Source organism: Cololabis saira, chromosome 22 (assembly GCF_033807715.1).
Source record: "Cololabis saira isolate AMF1-May2022 chromosome 22, fColSai1.1, whole genome shotgun sequence".
NCBI lineage: Eukaryota > Metazoa > Chordata > Actinopteri > Beloniformes > Belonidae > Cololabis > Cololabis saira.
In genome coordinates, this window is record NC_084608.1 from 16,074,815 (window position 1) to 16,100,773 (window position 25,959).

The 25,959-nt window shown below is 41.1% G+C and overlaps 1 protein-coding gene across 1 annotated transcript; it reads right to left on the reverse strand.

Annotated features, from left to right (window-relative positions):
• Positions 1-4,491: 4,491 nt before the first annotated feature.
• On the reverse strand, positions 4,492-25,613 carry crispld1a (cysteine-rich secretory protein LCCL domain containing 1a). The gene is made up of 15 exons (XM_061713096.1): positions 25,380-25,613; positions 24,464-24,823; positions 17,923-18,041; positions 15,676-15,808; positions 15,472-15,587; positions 15,256-15,356; positions 14,991-15,173; positions 14,310-14,370; positions 14,152-14,218; positions 12,997-13,127; positions 12,810-12,853; positions 12,620-12,692; positions 12,453-12,528; positions 12,216-12,349; positions 4,492-6,027 (listed from the first exon to the last, which is right to left on the reverse strand). Exons 2-15 carry the CDS (start codon positions 24,722-24,724, stop codon positions 5,976-5,978), a joined length of 1,551 nt encoding a protein of 516 aa, XP_061569080.1. The 5' UTR covers positions 24,725-24,823; positions 25,380-25,613; the 3' UTR covers positions 4,492-5,975.
• Positions 25,614-25,959: the final 346 nt, after the last annotated feature.

Here is a 25,959-nt window from a genome sequence, read left to right on the forward strand (position 1 = left end):
AACCTTTACCGCTCACAAAGAGGCACATTAGTAAGCTAGTCTTTTCTAAGTGCCCAGATTTGATGCAGGCATGTCTTTATTTATTTGTAGGAACAGATCTAACAGCAGTGCAGTCTGGGAGGCAGCCAGCCCCTCATGGAGAGGTACTGTAAGCACAACTTTCTTCACTGCTTGTTTTAGGAAGACTCCTACATGTGGCCCACATCTGCATCCTGAGGCATAAAACAGCTTGACTGACACCTTTTTTTTTTTTTTTTTTAATACAGGAGCAAATGTCAGGATTGGTGTCACATGTGTGCAAACCGTTGACAATAAATCATCCGATGTGCCGTATTTTTCCCCTGGAAATGAAGCGTTAAAAAAACATAGCCGCAGCCCTGTCATGACGGAAGAAAGATGAATGTCTGTTAATCGCCGCGAGCACACAGAGGCAACAGAGGACAAGAGAGAAGGGGGAAACCACGAGAGACAGAGCAGCGGCTAATTCTAAATACGTAGATGCACGATATTGTTCTTACAGAGGGAACTTTGCCAGTTGTTCAGAACTGCGTTTTATCATCTGGGCACATGTGAGGAAAATGATTTCGCCGCTGAAACAACTCCCAGTTCTTCATTTTCAATGAAACAAAGGAATCTTTTGTTGTGGAGTCTCTTTTATTTGTGTTGGATGCCAACACAGAGCGAGTATTTGTTCTGTTAAAGCACCCAGCAATTAACCAACACATGGGCCAAGACTGACTTGTTGACATTGTGTAGCGGCAGTAACTACGGCACCCTCAAATTTCAGTATTTTCTTCTGGGATTCAATGGGGACCGCTACGGCTCATGTTGCAGATATACAGTCAAATTCCATAACCAGCGGTTTGGACACTGACCGCACTTCAGCCTGTCACTTATTCCTCTCAGAAAAGTTCAACACATGCCCAACCATCCATCTTTGGTTATTGACAGTTTTAAAGCATGAATTTAAACCTCACTCTCTTATTTATGTCAAATTCACAACTGCATAGTAAGCTCCACCAATTTCGCTCCATAGTACATGTTTCCAAATTCACTCAAGTTGGGTGGGTTGATTGCAGGAGAACACGTCGTAATGAATGGTTATTATAAATCAGATGTCTAAGATTTGTTAGAGGTTTGTTGTAAAAGCATAGAGCCTTAAAATAACTCAATAATTATATGAGTCACCTTGCCACTCAGGAAAAGCTTATTTTTTCCCCTACCAAAGTACCCACTCCATCTTTTCAAAAACTCACTCAAAGTGTGGCAGTTTACATGTAATATTTCTGGACTCTGAGGGTAAGAGAAAAAAAAACCCCACTCCCTGTCAAATGTTATGTTTTGTTCATCTGCCAAAGTAAAGGTTTGACAAGAAGAAACACAGTCACTACCACTGGCAACCATGGGTTTTCACCTCAGCGTGAAAGGCTTCGCTGACTGCATCACTATTTTCTGATTCCCATCCAACTGCACTGGGCCAGACAGCACAGAAACAAACAAGAAAGTTAAAAAAAAAATCAATTAAAATTGGATTTATAATGCAAAAGCATCTATATACTTCTCAAATCCGTAAGCACACCCACACTCTCTTTCCCTCTTCTCAGGTATACGTGGTTTCTTTAACACGGTCTGGCACTTCTGCAAGAAGCGCCAGACGGCAGCAGAGCAGAGCACAGTGAGGAGATTATTAATGGCCTTCCTTATTTTAAGCGACAGTCTGAAAACACTGGTGGTACCATGCAGACCCTGCTCACTGCAAGCTTGTCTTTCATCCCATCTGTCTTCACTGCACTCACTCGCTCCGGCCCTAAAGGGCCCATGGCTTTCGCTCCTCTTAGCTTTGGTCCTAATGCATCCTTGTCCGGCTGGCGGGTCTCGTAGATGGGCCTGGTGGGTTGCATGAAAGCACATATATCACTATTCACTAATGTGTTGCACCTCTTTAATTATTTGAAGACGCTTCAAATGGAGTTGTAACAAAGTTCTTGAACTGCCCCTCCAAAACTTTCTTTAGATGTCTTTATGCTGTATATTTTTTCTAACTACAAACGTTAGGAGAAGATGAGAGAGGCTGCTTGAAGTACCTGATGACACCCTCACAAAGGCATCAGAACGTCAACGCTTTGCCCTTTTTTCTCAATACTTGAACTAATCTCTCTGCCCTTTCGTTTGTCCCCTGTTTTCTGCCTTTTCACTTTCCTACTCATCCTCTCACCTTTCTTTTTTTTTTCTGCCTCTTGAGTACCACGTATCACTGCACCCTGCTGTGAATTTTGACACCTGTGTGATGTGTGCTTCTCTTTTCTCTCACGGGATCATAGACAACCTAGACACCTCTCCACTGCCAATTCTCCGCCGAGCTCAGCCAGCATATGATATATGATATATATATATATATATATATATATTGGGGCTGTTTGATTTTGCCCAAAAATAAAATCTCGATTTTGTTCTCTCAAAATCCGATTTTCGATTACGATTACTTTGTGAATTGACAAAAGGCAAAGAAATGATTTCAAATATGCTGTTTTTTTATTGAACATTTGCCCCATTGGGCTTTAAGTGCAAACTTTGCTCTTATTAAACCAAAAATGAATGAATAAAGTGCAAAAATCAGCAAATCAGCACTTGCAAACATACAGTAAGTTATATTTCCAATTAAATAAAACAAGACATTTTCTAATTAAACTAAACTGGGTCTTTGCATGCTAAATAATAATGCAACCCATGAAGGAGGTAGAGGTGTGTAATGTCAGTCATTACATTTGCTATTCACATTTGCAAGTTTTTTGCAAGGAACACGAGCCGGTCTACGGCATCTGGCTTGAGGGATGCCCGGTGGCATGTTACAACGCCCCCTCCTACACTAAAGAGCCTCTCCGATGGGGCACTTGCTATTGAGAGGTATTTCCATCAATCATTAATATGGTATCAATCATTAATATGTGTGCAGACAAGGTAAAAAAAAAAATAAAAATAAAAAAAAATCGATTTTACGAGTTTCACGTTTTAACATCGTTCTAATTACATAATCGCGATTACGATTTAAAATCGATTAATCGAACAGCCCTAATGATCTGGATCATAAGGGGGGACCCTCCTGCCGCCAGCTGGGTAGAGCAAGAAATATATATATATATATATATATATATATATATATATATATATATATATATATATATATATATATATATATATATATATATATATATGTATGCATCAATGTTCAGGGAACGCACATAACTAATAAGACCCCTAAAATATCTATCTATGTCTCTATATATGTATATATATCTCTCTCTCACTCTCTCCCTATATATATATATATATATATATATATATATATATATATATATATATATATATATATATATATATATATATATATATATATATATATATATATATATATATATATATATTTTCCTATTGCAAGTCAATGTCCACTCACCACTGAGTTAAAATGTCCAACTTTAAGAATGGTTTTGGTCTCCCTAGGTAGATTTCTGATCCATGACAACTCCACAGGGATAATGTTGTACCATATCAGGTAAAACTATATAAAAGAACAATTTTATTTTCTAATTGGGTTCACGGTTTTATGATAGATACAGACAAAGCCAATGGCTCGCTGTCATCACTTTAGATTCTTGGCACTTCTTGAGCCACGAATAAAGATCTAACAGGGCGTAGCCATTTTTTGTTCTAAAGATACTACTGTATAGGTTGTTGGGTCGTTGGCTGTGCTAGGCGAAACCTGCAACTGATTTCACGTTGGACTGGAAGACTTCGGAGGGAAACTAAGGCATCTTCTTCACTGCTGTCTGAAGGCTGCTGGCCACGGCCGCTCAGAGGACACCAGATGGACTGCCCTTGGCTCATAGATGCTACTTCTTCCAGGCAATGGCTTCTCCAGTTGAATGACTTTCACCTTGGATCTTTTCAGGACCCTTCCAAGTTGACTAACCGGACAACAAACCAATGACATCCAAAACGAGTGGTGCCAGAGCTGAAACTTGGCATAACTGAAGTGAGGTGGGCGTGTTTCAGCTGGCTCTCAGACCTGCTTGTTCCGCCCGTTTGCAACATGGCGCCGTGCAGTACGAGTAGGAAAGAGTCTTCAAAAGGGTGACATCACAAGGGGGGTTTGTCTGGTTCTTCTTACATAGTCTATGGTTGTAAATTCCGATAACTGTGTGACTAGTCCGTGGTAAATGTGGTTGTTAAGAACGTCCGACTTTGTGACACAGTCATCAAATAGTGAGGATTATGTTGGATTAACTTCAGGGTGACTTCTTGATCCACATTGCCTGGTAATGGCGGTGCTGCAGGCAATTACTGAACCCAGGTAGTGGTGCATCGCTAACAGCTAAGCTAAGCTAACAGGTCTTTGTCAGATGGAGTTACTGGATTTACAAGGAAGAAAATGGTACGTACACTTTTATTAAACTCTGGGGTTGAAAGCAAATGAGCTAATTCTCGAAATGTTGGTGTATTCCTTTAATTCAACAACATTGCATTTATATTCTGTCGTAGTGCTGCACCCAGGCCTGCAGCTACATGATTGGTCAGGCATGTTAAAAGCCAAGATAAAAGCCATGTTGGACAGTCCACTTTGCTCCACTGCTGCCCAGAAACAAAAGAGGACTTTTCTTCATGGGAACTTTCATTCGCCCTATGGAAACATTTGATATGGAAACATTTGATATTTTGGAGAAATAAATCCACATGGAATTAAGAGTTTGACGTGAACAGCTTTTCAGCTGCTGAATTAAGTCACTGAAGTGCACGTCTGCATTTTAAAAAGAGACTTTCATTGGTTTTAAATCCGAATTTCTGATCCAAGCGTCAGGTCATTCTATTACTTTATTGGGAATTTACCTTTCCTTACAATCTGAGGAAAGAAAACATTTGTGATACAATGAGGAAAACGGACAACAACAAAGTTATCTTCCCAAAATACTGATTACAGCTTGAAGGAAAGCTGGTAGCTGCTAAAGCTGGGTGTTCAGGAAACAAACCTGTTTTCAAGGACATGATTCAAGAAACCTGGACTTCCTTTTCCTTGGCTCTTGAAGATGTTTCACCCCGTCGGTTCAAACCGAGTCAGTTTTAACCCACAAAGCCTTCTAGATTGCAGGCGGAAAATCTCCAAAAACCAAGAGCGAGGAAGTCCAGTTGTCTTGATTCAAGTCTTTAAGACTAACTGAGAAGCTACAGCAAAAACCTGTAGCTGCTGTTGGAGATACCAGTACCAGTGTCCTGTAAAAGGAAATTAACTATAGAGACACTAAGGTTGTGTTTAGAGAACAACCACTCTGAGATGAGTATCCTTCCTGACCTGCAGGGAGATTTAGCACAGCCATATTTGGAAAAATATAAACAGTAAAAAAAAAAATACAATACAATACATAAAATATATAGCAGCATTTAGTACAATTCATATTGATTTAAAGTATATTCATACAAAAATAAATGCATAGCCATTTTCCCATCCATTAAAAAAGTACATAATATGGCAAGATATCACTCCAGAGCTCTCAATAAAAATGTGCCAGATGTAATATAATAAAAATGATATTTGTTCTTAAGTGCCAAATATAATGTGGAATTTCTATAATTAATATTCATACATTTATTTATAAGGAATGCAAGAAATTGACACAAAGACAAACATCATTGATACTATTAACAAATATATACAATTAAGTAACCAGCAATATTTACAATTTGTGAAACTTCCCAATAAAGCTGAAAAAAGGAGAAAATTCCACCGGATGAAGGCAGGTTCTCCTAGGGAATGTTTTTTTTTGTTGTTGTTAGGTTTACGTTGTCATAGTAACAACTTCTAACCCGTGAAGTGTAGCAGAGCCAGAAACATTTCAGGCACCGGGTTTGACAACAGGGCTTGATTACCGCCTATTCAACAGCCTCAAGAGCGCTTTTTGTTTGGTGAAAACGTCCTCCGGGGGTGCTCAAATCACAGCGAAGACCCGGAACGCCTTTCCTCCAGGAGGGTTTTGAAGGCTGCAGTGAACAGAGAGAGAGAGAGAGAGAGAAGGAGAGAAAAGGCGTAGTCAGTCTGGGCCCAGCAGACACAGAACATGTCCCGGTCGTCTGTAAAGGGACATGGGTGACAGACGCATGCACACAGATACACTCTATGTGTCTGATACTCTAGCGGCAGATACGATGCAAACAGATAAGAAGAGGAAGCTCTTAAAGAATACAGATAAACACAAACATAGGGGACTCTTGTGTGTCACTCCAACCAAGACAGACGTGTTGTTAAGTTGAAGGAGACAGATAAATGATGGGCAGACGTCAAACATCTCAGCAGCGTGACAAAGATAAATGACACAGAGACAGACGAGGCAACCACAAACAGCACCTGTGAGTCTCCCAATACTGCTCTCATTCAGAACAAATATTCTCCAGCAGATGTGGGCTGTTATTCGGCAGGTGTAAAGCAGAATGTGGGTCACTCTTAACATTGAAAACCTGGGAGGCTCATGCTTACGGAGGGTGGTACAGGTTGAATTCAACCCGTTTTTTTGCCTATTTAGCATTAAAAATGTCTTAATAAAGTCTCTTCCTCAGTCATTATTAGAGACAAGCATCAACGTTTAAAATGACAAGAAATGATAAGTATCTCCATCTCATCTGCTATTTCTTAATTCTGAAGAGCCAGGCTACACACACACACACACACACACAAACACACACACGCACACACACACATTTTACACTGCATAGATTTGAAATGAGCGAGCCTCGCTTAAGCTCCTTAACATTCCAGCAGCCACTGTACAAAGCGATGATATCTCTTGTTTCCTGCCGAGTGGAGGTACGTGGCACCACGCAGAGTGCTTTACTCCCAATCCTCCTTTTTGGACGCAATAGAAAAATAGTTGATACAAGCAAGAGCATGTCTCAGTGATTCAAAAACCTGCTTTCTCCTTGTGGAGGGGTTTCGTCTTGTGCCTCGCTCAGTTTTGTGTTACAACACATGCTACATGTGGAGTTAGGTCTGTATTTATTTGGATATTTGGACATGACTCTTATTTTTTTCTATTTAATTCGAGCTACTGTCATATGATGAATATGGAGTCCCGTCTAATTGGAGAGCCGATTCCGGTAGGTTCACGGGCAGGTGTGGGCTCTCCCCTCATTATTTCTTCATCGGTAGAAAGTGTGGAGTTGATTCCAAGTGAACCATCTGCTCTGTGTGAACTGGCAGCATGGTGGTGTGGGGGTTAGCAACATCCCTTCACAAGAAGGCTCCTGGCCTTCACAAGGGAAACTTGGCTTTTGGGCCCTTCTGTGTGGTGTTTGCATGGCCTGTGTGGGCCAAAGAATCCGTCTTCCTCCCCACAGTCCAAAAACATCTGTGGCCGACAATTCTAAATTTAAATTGTCAACCAGATTGTACACAAGAAACTGGTTGGATCGCCTAGTTTTGGAGAAGCTGGATTGATGTAATTGAAAATCGACCTTTACCGAGAGTAAGTGAAGAAAAAAAAAAAAAACACTGAGCTAAAATAATAAAAAGGTAGGGCATTTGTTTTGGTGGTGAATGAGAAGGACGTCAATCCTCGTCTTATTTGTCCCCTTGTTTCATCACTTTCAGAACCCAGTTAGTTAATAAATGAGTGTAGCTGTACAAATGGCTAGCTTTGTTGTAATTTTGAGACTTGATGACCTCATCACAGAGAACATTGCTGACGGAGCGTCAAAACACTCGGGGGTGTCGCCGATTTTAGAGTGTGTTTCAAAACCAGTCTCAATTCAGAAATACTTTATTAATCCCTGAATCGTGCAACCACCCAGTACCAGGAACCTTGCAACCATGCAGCCTAATTTATTAATCTCTGAGGGGAAATTAATTTCACCACCCTCAAAAATCCCACTATGCACTATGCCTTCCGCTGAGGTCGGGGCAGAGCACAGGAGAGAAGGACACACCAACACAAACTGTGTTTAGACGGATGCAGGCCGTATCTTTCTGCCTGTATCTGAAAAAAAAAAATAAAGACAACTCTTGCTTAAGTTGCAGATGATGATTAGGAGAGAGTGGGTCCATGATATCCTCAAACTGATACAGCGGTTTGGAGAGTTTAAGGAGATGCACGCTGACAGACCGGAGGTGTAGCTGAGTCAGGAAGGCTTTGACAGCCTTCTGTTGAGAGAAGAACTGAGGCTCATAAAACTGGACCATTTGGAGCTGTTGGGCTGATGGTCACCGCAAATGAGCACTATACAGTGAAACCAGAAAAAAAATGTTTCTATCACTTTGAATGAATAATAGATGAAGTCTATATCTCATTATGTCTTGAAACTTGTGGACCATCGCCAAAGAAACATCTTCCCCTTCATTGTCTTTGTGCTCTGTCACATTATCTGCAGTTCACTGAGCTGCAGTGTCATCAGTCCACGCCGTGCTCACGTCGAACATTCAAGGGGGCATGGACAGCTAGTGTGTTGGCGCGGTGCACTGAGATCCTCCCAAAATAAAGCTTTCCAGTGGATCCTGGTGCTCTCCACGTCACATCTGAAAGGCCCTTGAGGGTCGGTGCTGTCATAACTGAGCGTCTCGAAATAGGAGAATTTTTGTAAGATTGTGGTTTTGTAAGAGTTTTGTTTACTATACTTAAAACAAACAGAAAATTGATTATGTCTTTGGAGTTTTTTTTCACTCATTTGATTTGACTGATTTGGATTTTGGTCAAAAAATAAGTAAAAAATTAGCCAGTTTTTTCCTTTTTCACTGATTTGGTTCTGAAATAAAATCGGTACTCAATGTACTGAACACAGATCTTTAAAACTACTCACTTCCCGAATTAGGCAGGTGTGTCTTATTGCATGATTCAAATCTTAGTAAAAAATGTAAATTATTAAAGTATGTGTTGCTTTCAAAAGATGAAGAGGATTTTTAAAAAGGTAACAGGCAAGTAAGGAAGGGAAGGGAGAATCCTCCTTATGCAATACATGGTTACAGTGTTCAATTCATGAGCAATTTTGAGTTATTCATATTCTTAATGTCTGAAGAGAATTATTTCAAGGATTTTTCGTAATAATTCTGCAAAAAAAAAGTTTGTAGACAGGAATCTTTGCATTAGTTTTCCTGAAACATCATAACTTTATCCACCACACTGTTTTACTAAAACTGACAACCATTCGCCCATTATCAGTCTCCCTTGTGATAAATGCTGGCATGATCCCACTTCCTCAGTCCACAGACATTGTTTGGGCTTCTGCATGCTTTGTGTCCTTGTTTCTCTCTTTATCTGAGCCACTCCATTAAGCTCTAGATCTCTCTCCACTGCTTGTCCTCTCTGAGTTATAGCCACAAAGACAAACCATTCCCTAAACTACATAAAGAAGCACTCATCTTCTAAACGCAGATTACCAAGAAATTAATTGTTTTAAACCAGAGGCGCGGTAATCATTCTCTGGAGTGCACTGAATGAGGGACGTACTGAAACGTCTGCATCTTGAAAACATTATGACCACAAGAAGGAGGGCGTGATTGCACTTCTCTCACCCTGAGAGCCATTGATTTCCTAGTCCTAATGAATTAACTCTTTCACTCCACACTCCAAGGTTTTGAAACCAAAAGTTGGTTGATCAAGTTAGAAACATTGATGTTTTAGTTATTATACATTTCACACTAAATGCACTCATTTAATCATTTTAGTGTTGTTACAAAGAGAGCTTTATGTTTTAGAGAAGGTGGGGTTTTTACAATTTGAGAAGGAGAACATGCTAACAACAAATTACTGCAGAAACAAGGCATTCATGGACAAGAGCACATAGTATTTGAGTGTTGGAATAAAAACTAAATCAGCAGATGTTACAGGGGTTGTACGCAGAGGATTAGTGAGCTGCAGACACTTGGAAATGCAACATCTGTCAAATATGCAACTGCTTGCTTGGTGTTATGGTGTTTGCAAATTTAATTTGCAAACACAACTAGAAACTCATGATTAGGAGGAGCCACAGTGACCTTAAAGCAAGTTTATCTGCCCTGAGATGGTTACCTTGAACCTCTGTGGGCCCTTAACAAGAGCAAATGATAATGTACTTTCTGAAAGTCTGTTAGAAGATGTGAATGTTACAAACTTAATCTACTGGAACCATCAAAGAGATCGACGAACTGGTTTATATCACAATAGGAATCATTTCAGACATGTCTGGATACGAGATTAACACCAGAGGCTGTGATAAAAGCACCATCTTCCACGGAAAAGAAGACTGGAAGCTGGAGATTCTCAAACATATCTTTCATGTCTCAACAATGCTGGAAAAGAGTATGAGAATAGGAGGCATCGCATAACATCAGTGGTCCGTGGCCAGTGAATGAGAGCTGGCCAAGTCAAGGTCTCAAGGATGAAGAATTGGATTATGCCAGGTCCTGAGATGATACGGTACGTACCTCTTGGCTGGAGGAAAGTAACTGCACTCCACAAACACCTAACAGCTTACATCATCCTTCTACTAACGGATGGGACTCAACCGGAGTGGTTTACCTAAGACCAGACAGTCCTGATTATGAAGAATTTCCAAAATGGTGCAATTCATTCCAACTACCAGCTGATGAAATGCCTCTGAACCACGTGAAAGCTCCTGCCAGCATCATAGCAGCAAAGAGGAGCATGACTTAATATGAGCAAGGCCCTGAAAAGAAGTCGAACTTATATCAGAAGAGCCAAGAATGATTCACCGGTCCTCAGAAAGGTTGCTCATATAAGGCCAGACTACGCTCATAAGTCCATACGGCACGTGGACTGTCTACAAGAACTACAAGTGTGCTATATACCACAGTGATGCTCTGTAGCCAGAGCTCCTCTGCTTAGACCTGAATCCCTTCTGTAAGTCACTGTCAAGACTTCTTGAGACTAGTTCTGCAGTGGAGCAATCATCAACCATCTCTTCTTCGTGGATAACATCCATTTGTATGCCATGACTGTGTTGGATATTGGCTCAGACCAGATAAACGTGATATCAAAGAGAGGCAAGATGAACACAACTGAAAGGCCCGAACTGTGAGAAGTCAACATTAGGGGTGGGTATTGGGAAGGACCTCACGATACAATACGCATCACGATACTTGAGCCACGATACGATACAAATTGCGATATCCCGATTATGCGATATATCGCGATATTCTACATAGTTCACCGAAAAATTTAAAAATGCATTACACATCTTAAAATCCAAGTTGTATATATGTACATCAGATGATAGTGATAATGCATTGGACAGACTGAATCAAAACAATGTAATTCAAACTTTCCATTTTAATTATGCAACATATTTGCATGAAAAAACACACTGAAACACAATGAAAAGTGCAGTGTGTGCATTATTCTTAGATACAAAATACTCAAAATAAAATGCAGTGTCTCACCCACACTGAAATTGAAATCACAAAAATACAGTACAGCTACTTGCCACTGACTTAAAATGACAAAAATAAAATGCAGTGTCTAACCCACACTGAAATCACAAAATAAAGTGCAGCTAGGGGTGGGCAAAAATATTGATACGGCAATATATCGCGATACATACATTGAATATCGATATCGTATCGGGAGACTATGTATCGCAATATATTGCCGTATCAATATTTTTGCCCACCCCTAGTCAACATAGCAGATGTTCAGAACAGTTACAAATACCTACAAATCCCAACCGGGTCCCTACAGAGAGTGATGCAGATACCGAAGAGCCAAATGAAAGGAAGAGCAAAGCCCAGACCATCACCCAAACGTTGCATACGTTTGCCCTGTCAGTAATCAGAGACTCCAGTGGTATAAGTCACCATGCAGGATGGAAGAACAAAGATCTGGAAGCACATTCAGAGAAGGCCCTTGATGATGAACTGCTAAGTACATTTCTCGTGCAGGACAAACCCACTGACTAGCAACCATCATGGAAAGACAAACCCTTAAACTGCTGGACCAACGGCAGATTGAAGGAGTGTCTGCCTGTGGCTGGAAAACCCTGCTCTGAAAGACTAATCATGGCCACACAAGAACCGGTCCACAACAGCAGGGAGTAGGGGGGATAGAGGCAGCAACATGAAGAAGAAGGGACATACAGGAAGCTTGAAAAACACTTTACAGCTGAAAGAGGAATCCTCAGAGATATATAACATATATGTGCATACAAACACCATTTACTTTGTACAAAGTAGATGAACCATCTCATACCTCTCTGAGAGAATGCCGTTCTGGTATGAGGCAGTATAGTATTTCCGCTTGTCCACTGGCATGACATCGATGTACCCGCTTTCACTGTCCTTAATGACTCCAGCATGGACTGCCGCCCGACATATACTTGACTTCTAAAGGTGCGCAAGCAGGAGGATAGCTTGATCAATTTCTTTCTCTAAATCTGTGAATATTGTTTTTGGTTAAATGACATCGGCCTCAACCACAAGGACTTACGTCAGAGTATATTCTGGTACCAATTACTCTGGAGATGCGAGAATTTTCTGCCAAGCAGTTCCCCGGACAGTATAACCTAGAGAAATACAACAATGTGACAATCTAACAAGCACGGGGTTGATCATGGAGTGAGAGAGGAACAGTTACCGGGGTATTGAGGTTCATACCTGGGGCAATGCGTGGCAGGTTTTTCATATGGACACAGCTGTGCAACTGTGGTCTCACAGGTGATGGCTCTAGCTGTGAAAAAGAAGCAGAGTCATTGGGCTCAAGCAGTGTTTCACCTCAGCCAACAATGAGTAGTTACCAAATGTGCAATAATTCATATTTTGGTAACTGTTACATCATCAGACTAACCTGTTACTCTTGAAACTGTGAAGGAGTTTGCACTTTGATATTTTCTGACAAGGAAAAACACACAAAAACGCCACACTTCAGCATTTCTTTCAGCTTTCATTATATTCTTCTAAGATCACTCTCATATATCTTTGGTATGCTGCAAAATCCTGACAGTATTTTTTTTTGTCTAAAATGATTGTCTCACCCAATGGACTGAACTCCATTCTTGTAGGATTTGATGAAAAAGTCCTTCCTGCCTTGTCTTGTCACATCCAACCAGCCTCCATTGTTATCTATGACACCAGCGTGCAGACCTGCTCTGCACACACTCGTTTGCTGCAAAAACAGAAAATCGATTAACCACATCATTTATATCTTACACATAACAAAATACCCTTCGCTTGATGATTTTCATGTTATGGTAGTTTTGGGAAAGCACACCAATGCAAGTGTTATGAAGATGGATGTAAAATGATCTATGTTTTATAGCGTCTGTAACTATCATTATACTCACAGCATTACAAGAGGAAAAATACTGTGAAAATGAGTGTTGGAAGCAACTTTTGACCTATCGAATGGATCTACAAGACTCTGATTGATAGCCACAGCAGTAGTCATGATTGGATCAGATAACCATTGGAGACAACCGAATGCTATCAATAGGATTGATTTGTAACTATGGAGTGTATATATATGGTTTACGTCTGTATTAACTTCAGCAGTCAGGAGGAAGCTGACACTTGGTGTTAAGCTGCCTGTCTCCTCCTTGTACAAGTAACAAGATTGTTGAATCTAACCTCTCACTCTCTGGTGTCCTCATTCTTGCCGCTGCATAGTTCGAGTGCAGAGACAGATCTTTCCACCAGTAACCATTAATGTAGGTGGACACAAAAACATGTTGAGAGTTGGAACTAAAAACTGTTTGTCAAGGCTGTAAATGGCTGGTGAAGAGTTTAAGTTGCCGTTGGGCTCTTCATTCTTTGTGACTCATTGAAGTCCTGACAGCTCGTAGATACGAAAGTACAAAACTCTCCACCGACATGTTAGAACTGAAGAAGCATCTTTTGATAAGAAATGTTTTCAAGAAGCAAGAGAAGTTTAAGCAGGATGAAAACTGTAGCAGGTGGAGTATTCTCTTGTGAGTAACATCTTATGGGTAACTGGATTAAAGGAGAAACAGCCTGTGTTTTTGTTTTTGTAGCGAGAGACACGTACACACCACTTTGGGAACCATCATTCATTTACATTTTTGTTTCCCATCTTGGCCGTGTTAACTAAATTTCTGGACATATGTGTTTTGTGCACTGAATCCACAATTACTGAGACAATTAAAGACTTGTTAATCAACATGCGTACTCACCATTTCATAGTATACAGTTCCAATTACCCTTCCATATGCCTGGAGGCATCCAGCTGGACACTCATACCTATTGATTATTCAAACAAAAACAACCATGTGAATGACTGCATGTTCCTCTTTCCATCCATTTGCTTCATTATATTTCATTTTCACTTTACCTATTACATGGTGTTCCTTTACACCGATCCCGAAGTTTGGTGTAACAGGTCACGAGCTGAGCTGAAACACAGGAACAGAAAGGTCTCTGAGCGAACACTCTGACAGGAAAGAGCTTGTATGAACTGGCAGGTCTGATGCAGATGGACAGATTTAAAAAGAATGAGCCGAGTAAAACCCCGGGGAGACATTGCAGGGCTTCGGGAACCAAAGACAAGGGTTTCTGCAGCAAAGTTCAGGGTGGTCAGCAACACTAAAGGACGCGTCTCTTCTTACAAGAACGGACCCCTCTGAGCTGCAAAGAGGAAGCCATTTAAAAACCGCATGGAGCCCCCATCAACCCTCAACCCTAAAAACAAATACACGCTCATGGGATTGTGCTAAAATACACCTCCCCTCCCTCCGCTAAAGAGTGACTTGCAATATTAAGTGCAGTTCAGAAACTGGGAGAGGTCAGATAAAGACTACAGAATATCAAACTTTACTTTCTTCATTATTGCTGCTCAACACTGAGCGAGCAGCGTTTCTCAGTTTCTTTAGTTCTGACCCAGTGAAAGGCTTTCTTTACAGTGCAAATTGTACTGCGTCCACATTTTGCCGGTCCCACCCCTTAAACCATATGCTAAACTCCCCCAATTTGAGATGAAACTAGATCCAGAATAAACAGTTAAATGGCAGCTTACACATCTGCTGTATGTTGACCACTTCATTCCTCTGCAGGTCGGCCGTGGGGGGCTTGGTGGGGGCCGGGAGGCTGTGAGGCTTAGACACCCGGGACCAAGGGTTCGTAGCGCGGGGGTCCTCCGGCTCGATGAAGTTGTTTTCTTCAGTTTCCTCATGCGGACGGTTGAATCTGTCATCTTCACCTGAAGATGCAAATACAGGGAATGATGAGCAGCTGTTTCTCCGGGCTCTCCGGCTTCACCTTTGTCTGTGGTTCATGCATACCTTTGTAGCAGAGGTTATCCTTGCATCTTCCTCCATAACTTGGCGGACATGCAGAGCAGGGGGTCCCATGTTTGTAAGGTGCATATCCCCACCAGTTTCCCCTGTTCATGTGGCACAACACCCAATATTTACACACACGGACTACTTAAACAAATGCCACAAGCTTATATTTGTCTATTTGTCACTCAAAGAGTTGGTAGAAATGTACGTGCTTACTTTGGTGAATAGTTGCAGACGAGATAAACAGCTTTGGCCCAAATCTGTCCCCACACGTTCATGTTGTAGCACATGTTGATTGCACAGCCGATTCGGCTGCTGGTGGCCCAAACCAGCTACAAAAGGCAAAGAATGAATCACAATTACATGTGAGTTTAACCAATGACAGCTAATAACACTACTACCCGGTTTTATAATAGCTACCTGAGTGTAATGTGTACAAACTGGGCCGGAGCATGTGAAGGGACAGTAGGGATTACACTCCTGAGGGTAAGGGAAGGAATAGTCTTTCACTTCATTGTACCAGGCCTGCACATGAGACGTAGGCGGACGGTATCTAGAGAGATCAATAGGCACATGGAATAAATATGACAACAATTTGTTTCAACCAATGAAAGGAGACTGACTGACTGGCGGATTTGACAGAAAAGTAAAATGCACATTGCAATACAAGTCATATTTGCTGAAAATGAAAACCAAAATACCTACATTTTGATGTATAATTTATAAGGTGTGAAGGGAAGGTGAGGATGTGAAAGACATTTGAAACAGAATTTTTCAGATAAGTTCTAATCCTCAGGGTGTTGGAGAGCGTGACATCATCAAATCATAGAACTTAAACTGCAATTCTTGAAGGTTGTAAATGTCACCCGAACAAGGCTTTAGAAAGATGGAGTCCAAATTTTTGTGACCTGTTTAAAGTCTGAATTATGTCTCTAGGATAAACTGAGGCCAATCTGTAGAGCTCCAAAAAGAGCTATGCTTTTCAATGATTTTGGCCGAACCCATTCATTTCATTCTTCCTTTAAGAGAAATCTCAAGGAATGGCTTAAAACGTTTCAAATCTGTGATCATTCATTGTTTATTGTATTAACTATTGCAGTGTTGTGCGATTTTTAATTGTCGTTGATATTGTCTGTTGTGCAATGTTGCTTCTATCTTTTTACTGAGTCTTGCAGGGGGACTGCCAATGCAAATCAGCCTTTTGGGTACAATTGGGTATATTTACATTTTAAAATGTTTATCAATGCACAATGTCCCACTACACAAAATAAAGTGAAATGAGCATTTATTTATGTGATTAATTGTGTTTTGTTGTCTTGGCTTTGAGTACTTTATACTCTATAATATGAATGATACAGTAGATTGTGGACAAACAAAGATAAAAAGACAATTGTCTTTGAGACCTGGACCTAGCTCTATCTCTTAAAATGTACACATATTGATCCACTTTCCCCCTGTGCTTTTTATTATCCCATCTGTGCCGTTTGTTAATGTCTTTTTCTTTTTTTCCCCCTTTTTTCCATATATATTGTAAAATTTCTTAAAAATAAAGTTTAAAAAAATAAAAAATAAAAAAAATAAAGTGAAATGAAATGAAAATTTCTATGGGGCTTCAATTCCAACATTTTCCAAATTTTGGTAAACACGGTACAACGAATCACTGCCAAAATTCATAGCACCACAAACTGGTTGTTTTGAGGTTTGTTTGGGTACGGAAGAGGTAAGAAGAATGAATATAGGGAACAGTAATAAGGGAGTGCTCAGTGTTTTGTGGTGGCACCCCTAAATGTACCCTCATATCCGTACGCCTCATATCCATATAACCTCTGTCACTGTATGAGAAACTGAGTAGCAATATCATTTACAACAACCTACATTTGTAGACTTTTCAAGTTCACTACATAACTCACAAATTAAAGAAGTTTGTTTTAAAAGTGAACATGGCGGCTTGTAATTAGTGACACTAGTTTAAATTATGTTCCAAAAAAAACCCGACACGCACACATAAAGATGAAGACATTGCATAGTAGCGTCACACAGAGGAACTAATGGATTTTCAGACAGGTTGATCAGTGAACAAAAGCAGCGAGGTGTAACCCATCTGTCAGGACTATACTGCCTCGCAGTCGCTGCTCCAAAAACCAAAGACACTGGCACCAAAATTTGTAGCCTAATCTGATTAACGCATAACAGACACCATCGCTGTGGGATGATGTGATTAGAGGTGGAGTAAGAGTCTTTTATGTGAAGCATTGACGTTTTCAGGGACTTTATGGGGGCATAAAGAATAAGCCGGTGAAACGGTCTTGTTTAAATCCATCTGCCTTATGTGCAACAATTAGGGTTTACTGGCTCACTCGTAGCAGGTAAATCCAACTTGTAGCTATGAAATAAAGGTGCTCAGGGCTGGCTGTTCTGCAAAGGTGTCACATTTCTATCAGTGTCGTTAATAGGATTAGTTAAAGGTGTAATGTATTGCCGTTTTGATCTATGCTATACAAGAAATGTGAAAATGACAAGTAGAGACTTTATAGGTGGTGGAAAGAATGAATTGAATGCGTTGTTATGAGCTTACGTAGTCAGAAAACCAAGGCAGCACATTTGCTCTAACCTCCTCTCCAACTCTGATGAGATGCACAGACTGCCTTTACTGTTTCAGTGGTTTACCTTCCCCAGTGGGCGCCCAGGTTCTGCCCAATCTGTGGCAATAAGCTGGCAGGGCCGTGCTCCCACAGGCAGGTCTCGGCCCACTCCTCTGCCGTACGTTCCAGTTCAGTGTCCCACACCTGCGCAGGAGGCACAACAGAGAAAAACAGTATTAGTTAGTGGGTGATATTGGATGGAAAGTGCTTATTAACTGACACAGTTTCAACTAAAGCTACTTAAATTCTTGCAAATATGATATAAGACCCAGCAAAGCCTGGTTTAAGATCTGTAAACAAGATATCTACAGCTGTGCAGACTTTGCTCTGTCTGTGATATGAGTAGGAAGGCTAATTAAATACATACATAGTAGGGCTGGGCGATATGGACCAAAAGTCATATCTCGATATTTTCTAGCTGAATGGCGATACTCGATATATATCTCGATATTTTTTCTGTGCCAGAATTGGGGTTTCCCCCAAAGCATTATAGCATAGCATCTCTGTTAGCATCTCTGTTAGCTTAATTTTTTTTCTGAGGCAAACCCTTAAAAAAACAGTCAGTTTTAATACAAAGCCTCGTGCCAAATGTCACACAGGTTCCTTTATTAACAGAGGTCTGCACAATATCAACATGTATAAAACAAATGAAATAAAAATAAACTGCCTGCATATATAGAATAAAAATGCTTCTTGAATAAAATAAAACAAATATCCCTTTCCTGCATAACAATTAAATTAAAATACACTGTAATTAATACAATGTAGACAGTAACAGGCAGACTTTTCCACTGAGGTTGACAGTTGTGCAAATAACAAAACGTTTGTGCAAATCTCAAATAAAACATTCAAGTCAATTTGTCACCAAATAAGCTATATCAAAATTAAAAAAAAAAAAAAAAAAAAAATCATTTTTTTTTTTTTTTTTTTAAATCGATATTAACGATATTGTCTCGTACCATATCGCGCTTGAAAATATATCGATATATATTAAAATCTCGATATATCGCCCAGCCCTAATACATAGCGAACAATATCCTAGAAACTCTATTCACCGCCACCAGAACTAGAAAACTACATTAATGGGCTGCTGCCACTGTGAAGCTTTTTTTTTGACTCTCTTGTTGCTAACCAGCTGACTTCTTTGAGATAGGTTTTCTCTTGGGACTGGGGGTAATTTAAAAAAATTGCACAATTTTTTTTCGCTGATATAACACCTACATGTCAAAGACGGTAGCCTGGATGCTTTTCCCATCAGCTTACAGCTCTCTGAATTGCATTCTGTGTCAGGTTCGATATTAAGAATTATATTCCTATACCGCAGGTTTCTGGAAGTTGCCAACCGTACGACTGAAATGTTAGAATAACACAGCTGTGATTCATCTGAAGGACAATGTGCATTACTTTAATTGCACACCTTTTCATTCACCTTCATTCACAGGAGGGATAACTAATTTCACAGGCTCAGGCCGGAAAATCAATTAGTGTGTGTGTGTGTGTGTGTGTGTGTGTGTTTGACAGAAACATACTGTAGAAAGGTGTCGGGAGTTTGCTCATTTCACAGACTGTGCCCTGGTTCTCAGCTCAACTTTCAGTGAAATCCCATCCAATAACGAACACTGAAATGACTCCCCCGTTCCCAGCACCACCTCCTCCATCGTCCATCACCCACTCTCATACCACCACAAACAATTCTGCTCTCTGCATCACCTCCCAAAACACACCCCTACCTAAAAAACAGGATGTCTGGCAGCGCTGCAAATGAACTCTTAACTCAGAGTTTCTTCAGCTGCTTCTGGGAAGGCTCCCGGCTACCGAGTAGACATATTTGTTTAAACCAAGGAGACCAGCGTGATGTTGTCGGACATAGCGCAGAGTGTCAGATGTTAATACCAAGCCTCACAATAGTGTTACATAACTAGCAGATGGAGCAAATACATGATAATTCATCTCCTGCACGCCCACAAAGACGGAGCTTATCAGCGCCGGAGCGACCTGCTGATGCCCTTACATGAGGCTGCACGATGACTGACAGAGCCAAGACTGAAACCGACTGGTGTTGGCAGTGAAGAGAATTAAATGTCAGCTTTGTCACATCTGTTTTGTGTTCCTTCTTGCCACCATAATGGCAAACCGTGCTGAAGCAGGCACTCTGTTGGCTGGTTACAGACCTTCTAATGCATCCACCAGGGCTGGCAGTCACGCCTCCACATGAAAACAGTGGTTTCCCAATGGAAAATGACCACCGTGTGCCGAATGAAACGTTAGGCTGATCAGCTCCAAGGATCGCTATCAAGCCGTAAACCAAAACAGTGGTATTTTAAAATAAATACAAATGGAAGGATATGCCAAGCAAGCGCTTTTGATTTTATCTCTCTCTACTCCTGAAACCACGACAGCAGACAGATTTTTTTCAGTTTTAACCTTCATTTATTTATGCAGCATTTTCACCTTTGATGAGATCAACAGAAGTACTTGCACAAAAATAAATCTTCATCGGAACTGATAAGCACACGGGGGCTCGTGCCAAACGATCTGCAAACTGCAGTGCGTAAGATATTTTGCACCTCAGTGTTGCCAACAGACTGTCTTAAACACTTAAAAAATTATAATGGACCTATACTTCTAATTGAAAACCAACAAAGCAGACATGCCATCAATAATTAAAGAAACTTTGACTGAAACTTCTTGGAGGATTTAAAAGGATGGGTTTTCAACACAAAGACACGATGGACTCTTAGGAGGAATGAACAGAAGCAGCAAATGCTAGTTCAGGAATCCTACTCTACTCTCTGAAGTTGCATTTCAGCCTGGATACATATTTTTCAGATGTTGAGTCTATACAGGGTACCACCGGCTTGCCAAGCTGCTGTTGTTTGCACAGTTACTCCAGCAGGGGAGGCCTCGTAACCGCAAACCACCCCACCCACGACCCACTTGACCACTTTTCTGCGGGGCTACTTTTTAAAAAAAGCACCTCCTCTGCTGAAGTCTTTCAGCACTGTGCACATGGCATTGTTTATTTCGCTTAACACTTCATTTGTGGCCGGGATTTTTTCTTTTTTTTTTTTTTTTTTCTTCCTTGGTCATCTGGTTATATTCCAGGGTCACAGGGGGCTACATCCTGTGCAAGTATGAGTTTCCTGGACATAATCAATGGTGCATGCTAAGAAATACTGAGGTCTAGGGGGCAGATATGGGAATTGAGAAAGTAAAGTGAAGAAAAAGTAGCAGAGGAGATGATACAATGCTGTTAGAGGGAACACAGATATTCAAATAAGGGATTTAATCAAATAAATGCTTCGAGGAAAGGGAAATACTGGGGGAAAAATGTATAAAAGGAAGAAATGACAAAAACTAAGTTAATGTAAATGTGCCCTCTGGCTCTCCTGCTTTTACTCCCAGGTGGAGTCGCTGTGCAATACTTCATGCAGGTCACCCACATAAGTTAATACCAGAAACCCCTAAGCGGAAAATTGTAGGAATGTTGCCAACTCGCAAAACTGTAACTCAATCTAATTACCACCAAGTTTGACTTTTAAAAAGAAGCAAAATTGCTGATAGCATTACAATGCTAATGTGTTGGATGTGAAAAATTAGAGCTGAAGCTCTCTTAGGTACCAGGTTCAGACTGAAATGTGGATTTCATTGATTATTTTAGTCTGTCTGGAACTGCAGCAATGAAAGCTCATCCGTCACAAAACCATAGAGAGGTTATAAAAGATGTTATGCATCTCTACAGTTTTTACAATAAATAAAGTGAATGTGCCATTGCATCCGTTTCATAGTGAGAGCCTGTAGTAGAGGGTGAGCTATGTTCACGGTCTAAGCAGTGACGCTGAGGCTGTAAGGAATGAGTTATTTGGGAAAATTCTTGGAAATCATGGCATCCAGCTGCTACTATGGATATATGATATGACAGCCTGTTTTAGATTCTCTGCAAGCGCTGAACTGTTCATATCAGCTGACATATCAGCTCACCTAACAAAAGACTTATAGTCATATGGTTGATCTGAAAGTTTTAAAAAACTGATTTTTGATTGCTCTGCTCAGAAACTAGGATTGCGAAACTCCACGGATGTTCAAAGTTGGATACTTTCCATAGGAGTTATATAAAATAAGTCATGGGCATAACTGGGAAATAAGCTAAATTACAGGTTAGCTGATAGCAGGGAACCTAAATGAACTTTAAATGAAAACACGTTTTTAGCATAATTTTGTTTAAAACTATAAGAGTTGAGTTAGTTGAATTTCTACTCTGAACATTCACACACACAGATAATAACACTGCACATGATGCTAGGCCTACTGAAGCCACACTATTTGATTTCAAGCCCTACAATTAAATAAAGCATGGTGATATTAGTACTTATTATGCTATTATAAATTAGTTTTTACACTAGCTATCTACACAATAATTAAATTTTACCATCAGTTGTGATTTTTGACCACACCGGAACCTTCCATTGGTTTATAACTATATAACTATATAACCATGTATACCATTTGTTTCCAATGTGGAATACTTTCCAATTTCTCTTGCTTATCATGGAAAGCGATTGAGTCAAACATTGTTTCATCCTGATGTTGTTGGGCTTTCCTGATTATACTCAAACTCCATTATCCACTATTAAAATAAAATGCTCAAAGGCTGGAGCACAGCACTGAATCATCCTGCGCAGAAAAAAACATTCAAAGAACTTTATCATACATCACTAACACAACCGCCACCTTACAACTGAGTGCAGACTGGCAAGGCCAAGTTTAAACATGAAGGCAGGAGGGCCCCCTTTCTCCCAAGATGCCATCTGTTTGTCCTGCAGGGCTTCAAATGCTGACACTGCTCTGCTCATACCTGTGGGTCAACATTCGAGTGAGAAGCGGAACTGCTGTCCCCCTTTGCAGCATCGTGGATCACTACCGAGTGTGAATGCTTACCCTGAGATTTTTTTGGGGGGGTTGGATAATGACAGAATGGGAACGGAGCCACTGGGATAAAGGAGAGGGAGGAAGAGAAGAAGAGGAAGCAGATGAAGTGGGGAGAGAGGGGTATTTGAACCGATTGTTATCTCTGAGTGTCTGTGATGATTGCCACAGAGGGTCACCGGGGTTGTGGTTTAATACGACAGCGGACAATAAAAGAGCGGACATGCAAATGATTCTGTATGTGCACCAAGACCTGTGTGAGTGCATCTGCATGCACGAGCGTGCGTCTGGAGTGCAGACGAGCGTGTCTACAGCCTCTTCCAGTAGACTGAAGCTGTGAGGTTTCTGAAAGGTGACAGCAGTTCAACACAGACAGAAGGGAAAACAGAAATATACAGGGCCCCTTTCAAAATAAAGTCACTGGAAATGCCTTTTATATGTGACCTGTGAAACTGATATCTATCCTAGATGTTTAAATCTACAGCATTGTTAGTAAAAATGTCTTTTTTTTTTAATGTGTGCCTTTTCCTGATTTCCTCCTGCTTAAATATCATTCACCTTTTTTCATTACATTTTTGAATGCCTGGTTTACTATCCTGTCTCTTCTTCCATTTGTCTATTTGGAGAGCTCCTTTAATTGTTTTAAACCCCGACTTCTATTTATCTTGCATTCCCAGTAAATTTTCTCTCTCTTTTCTCTCACCTCGCGTCCTCTTGTTGCATGCCTCTCCACACTTCACCCCTGGTTGCCCCAGAAGCTAAAAAAACAGCCAACTGTAACAGGAGACAGTAGGAAAGAACTGCGTGCTGCTAGCTCAGCATTTCACCACATGCATGTGCCTCAACGAGAGGCCTGCGCACAATACATACGCACACACACACACACACACACACACAAGGGGTCCTCAAGCCCAACCCCTCAATTATACAATTACACAGTCCACCAACTGCCCCCAGCAGGAACTGTTTATTTGCTTTCAGCACAGAATCAAACTGCCTTTTGTTCTGCTGCTCTCTTAGTGAAGATAAAAGAGGGAAAAAAGCCCCATTACCGTCTCCACGTACTATTGATTTTTAACCTGTTACATCCTGTCGGTGCTCATGCACCGTAGTGGTCAAGCTGTGCCTAGACGTGTAGTACACTTGGAAAAAGTCTCACATTTGGGAAGCACTAACTTGCAGAGGGTGTGGTGTGTGTATGTGTGTTCAGCGGGGGGTTAAACAGCTGGTAAAACAAGCCCTGGTGCTGTACTCTGACTTTAATTGCACTGTGAAAAGTGATACAGTGCTGCACATTCACGTGATGGCCAAAAGGATAAAGTCAAACAAATCTCTTAGCATAAGCTTAAAAAAAAAAAATGAATACAGTAGAAATGTGATCATTGGCACGTTGGAGCGATTCTTCTCCTCTGGCAAAACACCCAAAGTCACAAGAGTGCAAAGTTATGTGTGTGTGTGTGTGTGTGGTGGGAGCTGGCACGCTGGAGGTGAGAGCCAAGTGGGACCAGTGCCAGGTGGCCTGGTGACTGGGTCACCCCACTGAGCTAAATGGCTCACAAGTGTACAAGACTCTTGTGGAGTTACTTATGGAGGGTCGAGTGTGGGGTATGTGTGTAATTCAGTTCCTTCCATCCACCTACCATGTGCTCCATGTTGGAGGCGGGGGGGTAAACCTGCCCTCTGAGCCGGTTGTGAAGGTCCACGATGAGCTGAGCATCGCTGTCCGTGATGGCCCTCTTCCCTCTCTGTTTCACCTCCCACCAGTCTCCATCCTCATCCAGATACTTGTCCAGTATCTGCTCCCAGCCTGTGGAGTTGGGGAGCATCACCATGGCTGTGGTGGTGTGGAGCAGCAGCAGCAGGGACACGCCCCTCAGCCAGTGCGGAGATCCTCGCTTCATCCTTGGAGATGCTTAAGACGGGGGATGTTGGCGATTCGCTCCAACTCAAATGGGATGGATGACAAGGATTTTTTTTTTCACTCCGGTCTATGATGTGAGCTGGCAGAAGATGAAGGAGAAAAGAGCAAACAGAATCACAGGAAGGGTTGGAATTAGTGTTCTCTATCTGATTTGTTGAATAACTTGTGTCAATATTGAACTTGGTAAGGACAGTGTATTGGCCAGCAGAAACTTGGTGCAGCGCCATGGGTACGCTAATGGGGTTCAGTGAGGGTAAACTGGCAGGCTGGGAATGACTGGATCAGAGCAATCCAAACTATCATTCAATGTCACAAACAAAATCCCCCCCCCCCCCAAAAAAAAAAAAAAAAAAGAAACGTAGAAAGAAAAAAGAAGTACTGCATTTCACATCACAGTCGATTGCATAGTTGTGATAAATAAATAAAGGGAGGAATAATAACACAGAGGAAGCTCCTGCATTCTCAAAGTTTTATGTCAACTTATACTCACTTGAACCTTGTGGTATGCATGCAGCTATGCTGGCTTACAAGCTGCTAGAAGGAGCCAATATCTAATGGAAAAAGGTTAAAAACTAATGCACAGTGAAACAGAAACAAAGAGGCGTGATTTAATGCAGACTGCGGAAATAATTTACCTTTAATGAATTGGATTGGAGCCCGCTTCTTGAGGTCTTGACAGGGATCTGGCTTAGGGAAAACTTCAGCAACAAGAAAAAAAAAAAAGAAAACTCCTTCAAAGTTGCAGAGCTCAGGTGCAGCAGGGATGCCTTTTCACGTACAGACAACAAAAGGTATCACGCAGCCGCTTTTTCCTCGGTTCCCACCAGGGTAAAAAGAAAAAAAAAAAGAAAAAGGTCCTTATTCTTTTAAGATTTTCGGCACCAAAGCCGCTAAAGCATCACTTATCCACGTTTTATCCTGGACTTGGCCGCTCCTGCAGAGAGCCGCCCCAGGCCACGCCCCTGGCCACGCCCACAGCCACGCCCATGCAGCCCTGGCGTGTGGTGGTTTCATGTACAGCATCTCTTTATATCTGCAGAGATGTGCTCAGAAAAGTTAAATTGAAGGCTTCTTCTCTAGACACATGGTTTAAAGCTATAATTGCATAATTTCTCTTCAGGTAGTTTCATGTGGATTATGTCTACCTCATACTGCTGCACCTTTCACTTTTTTTTTTAATTCAAAATGCCGTCATTTGTCTATATACTGTACAGT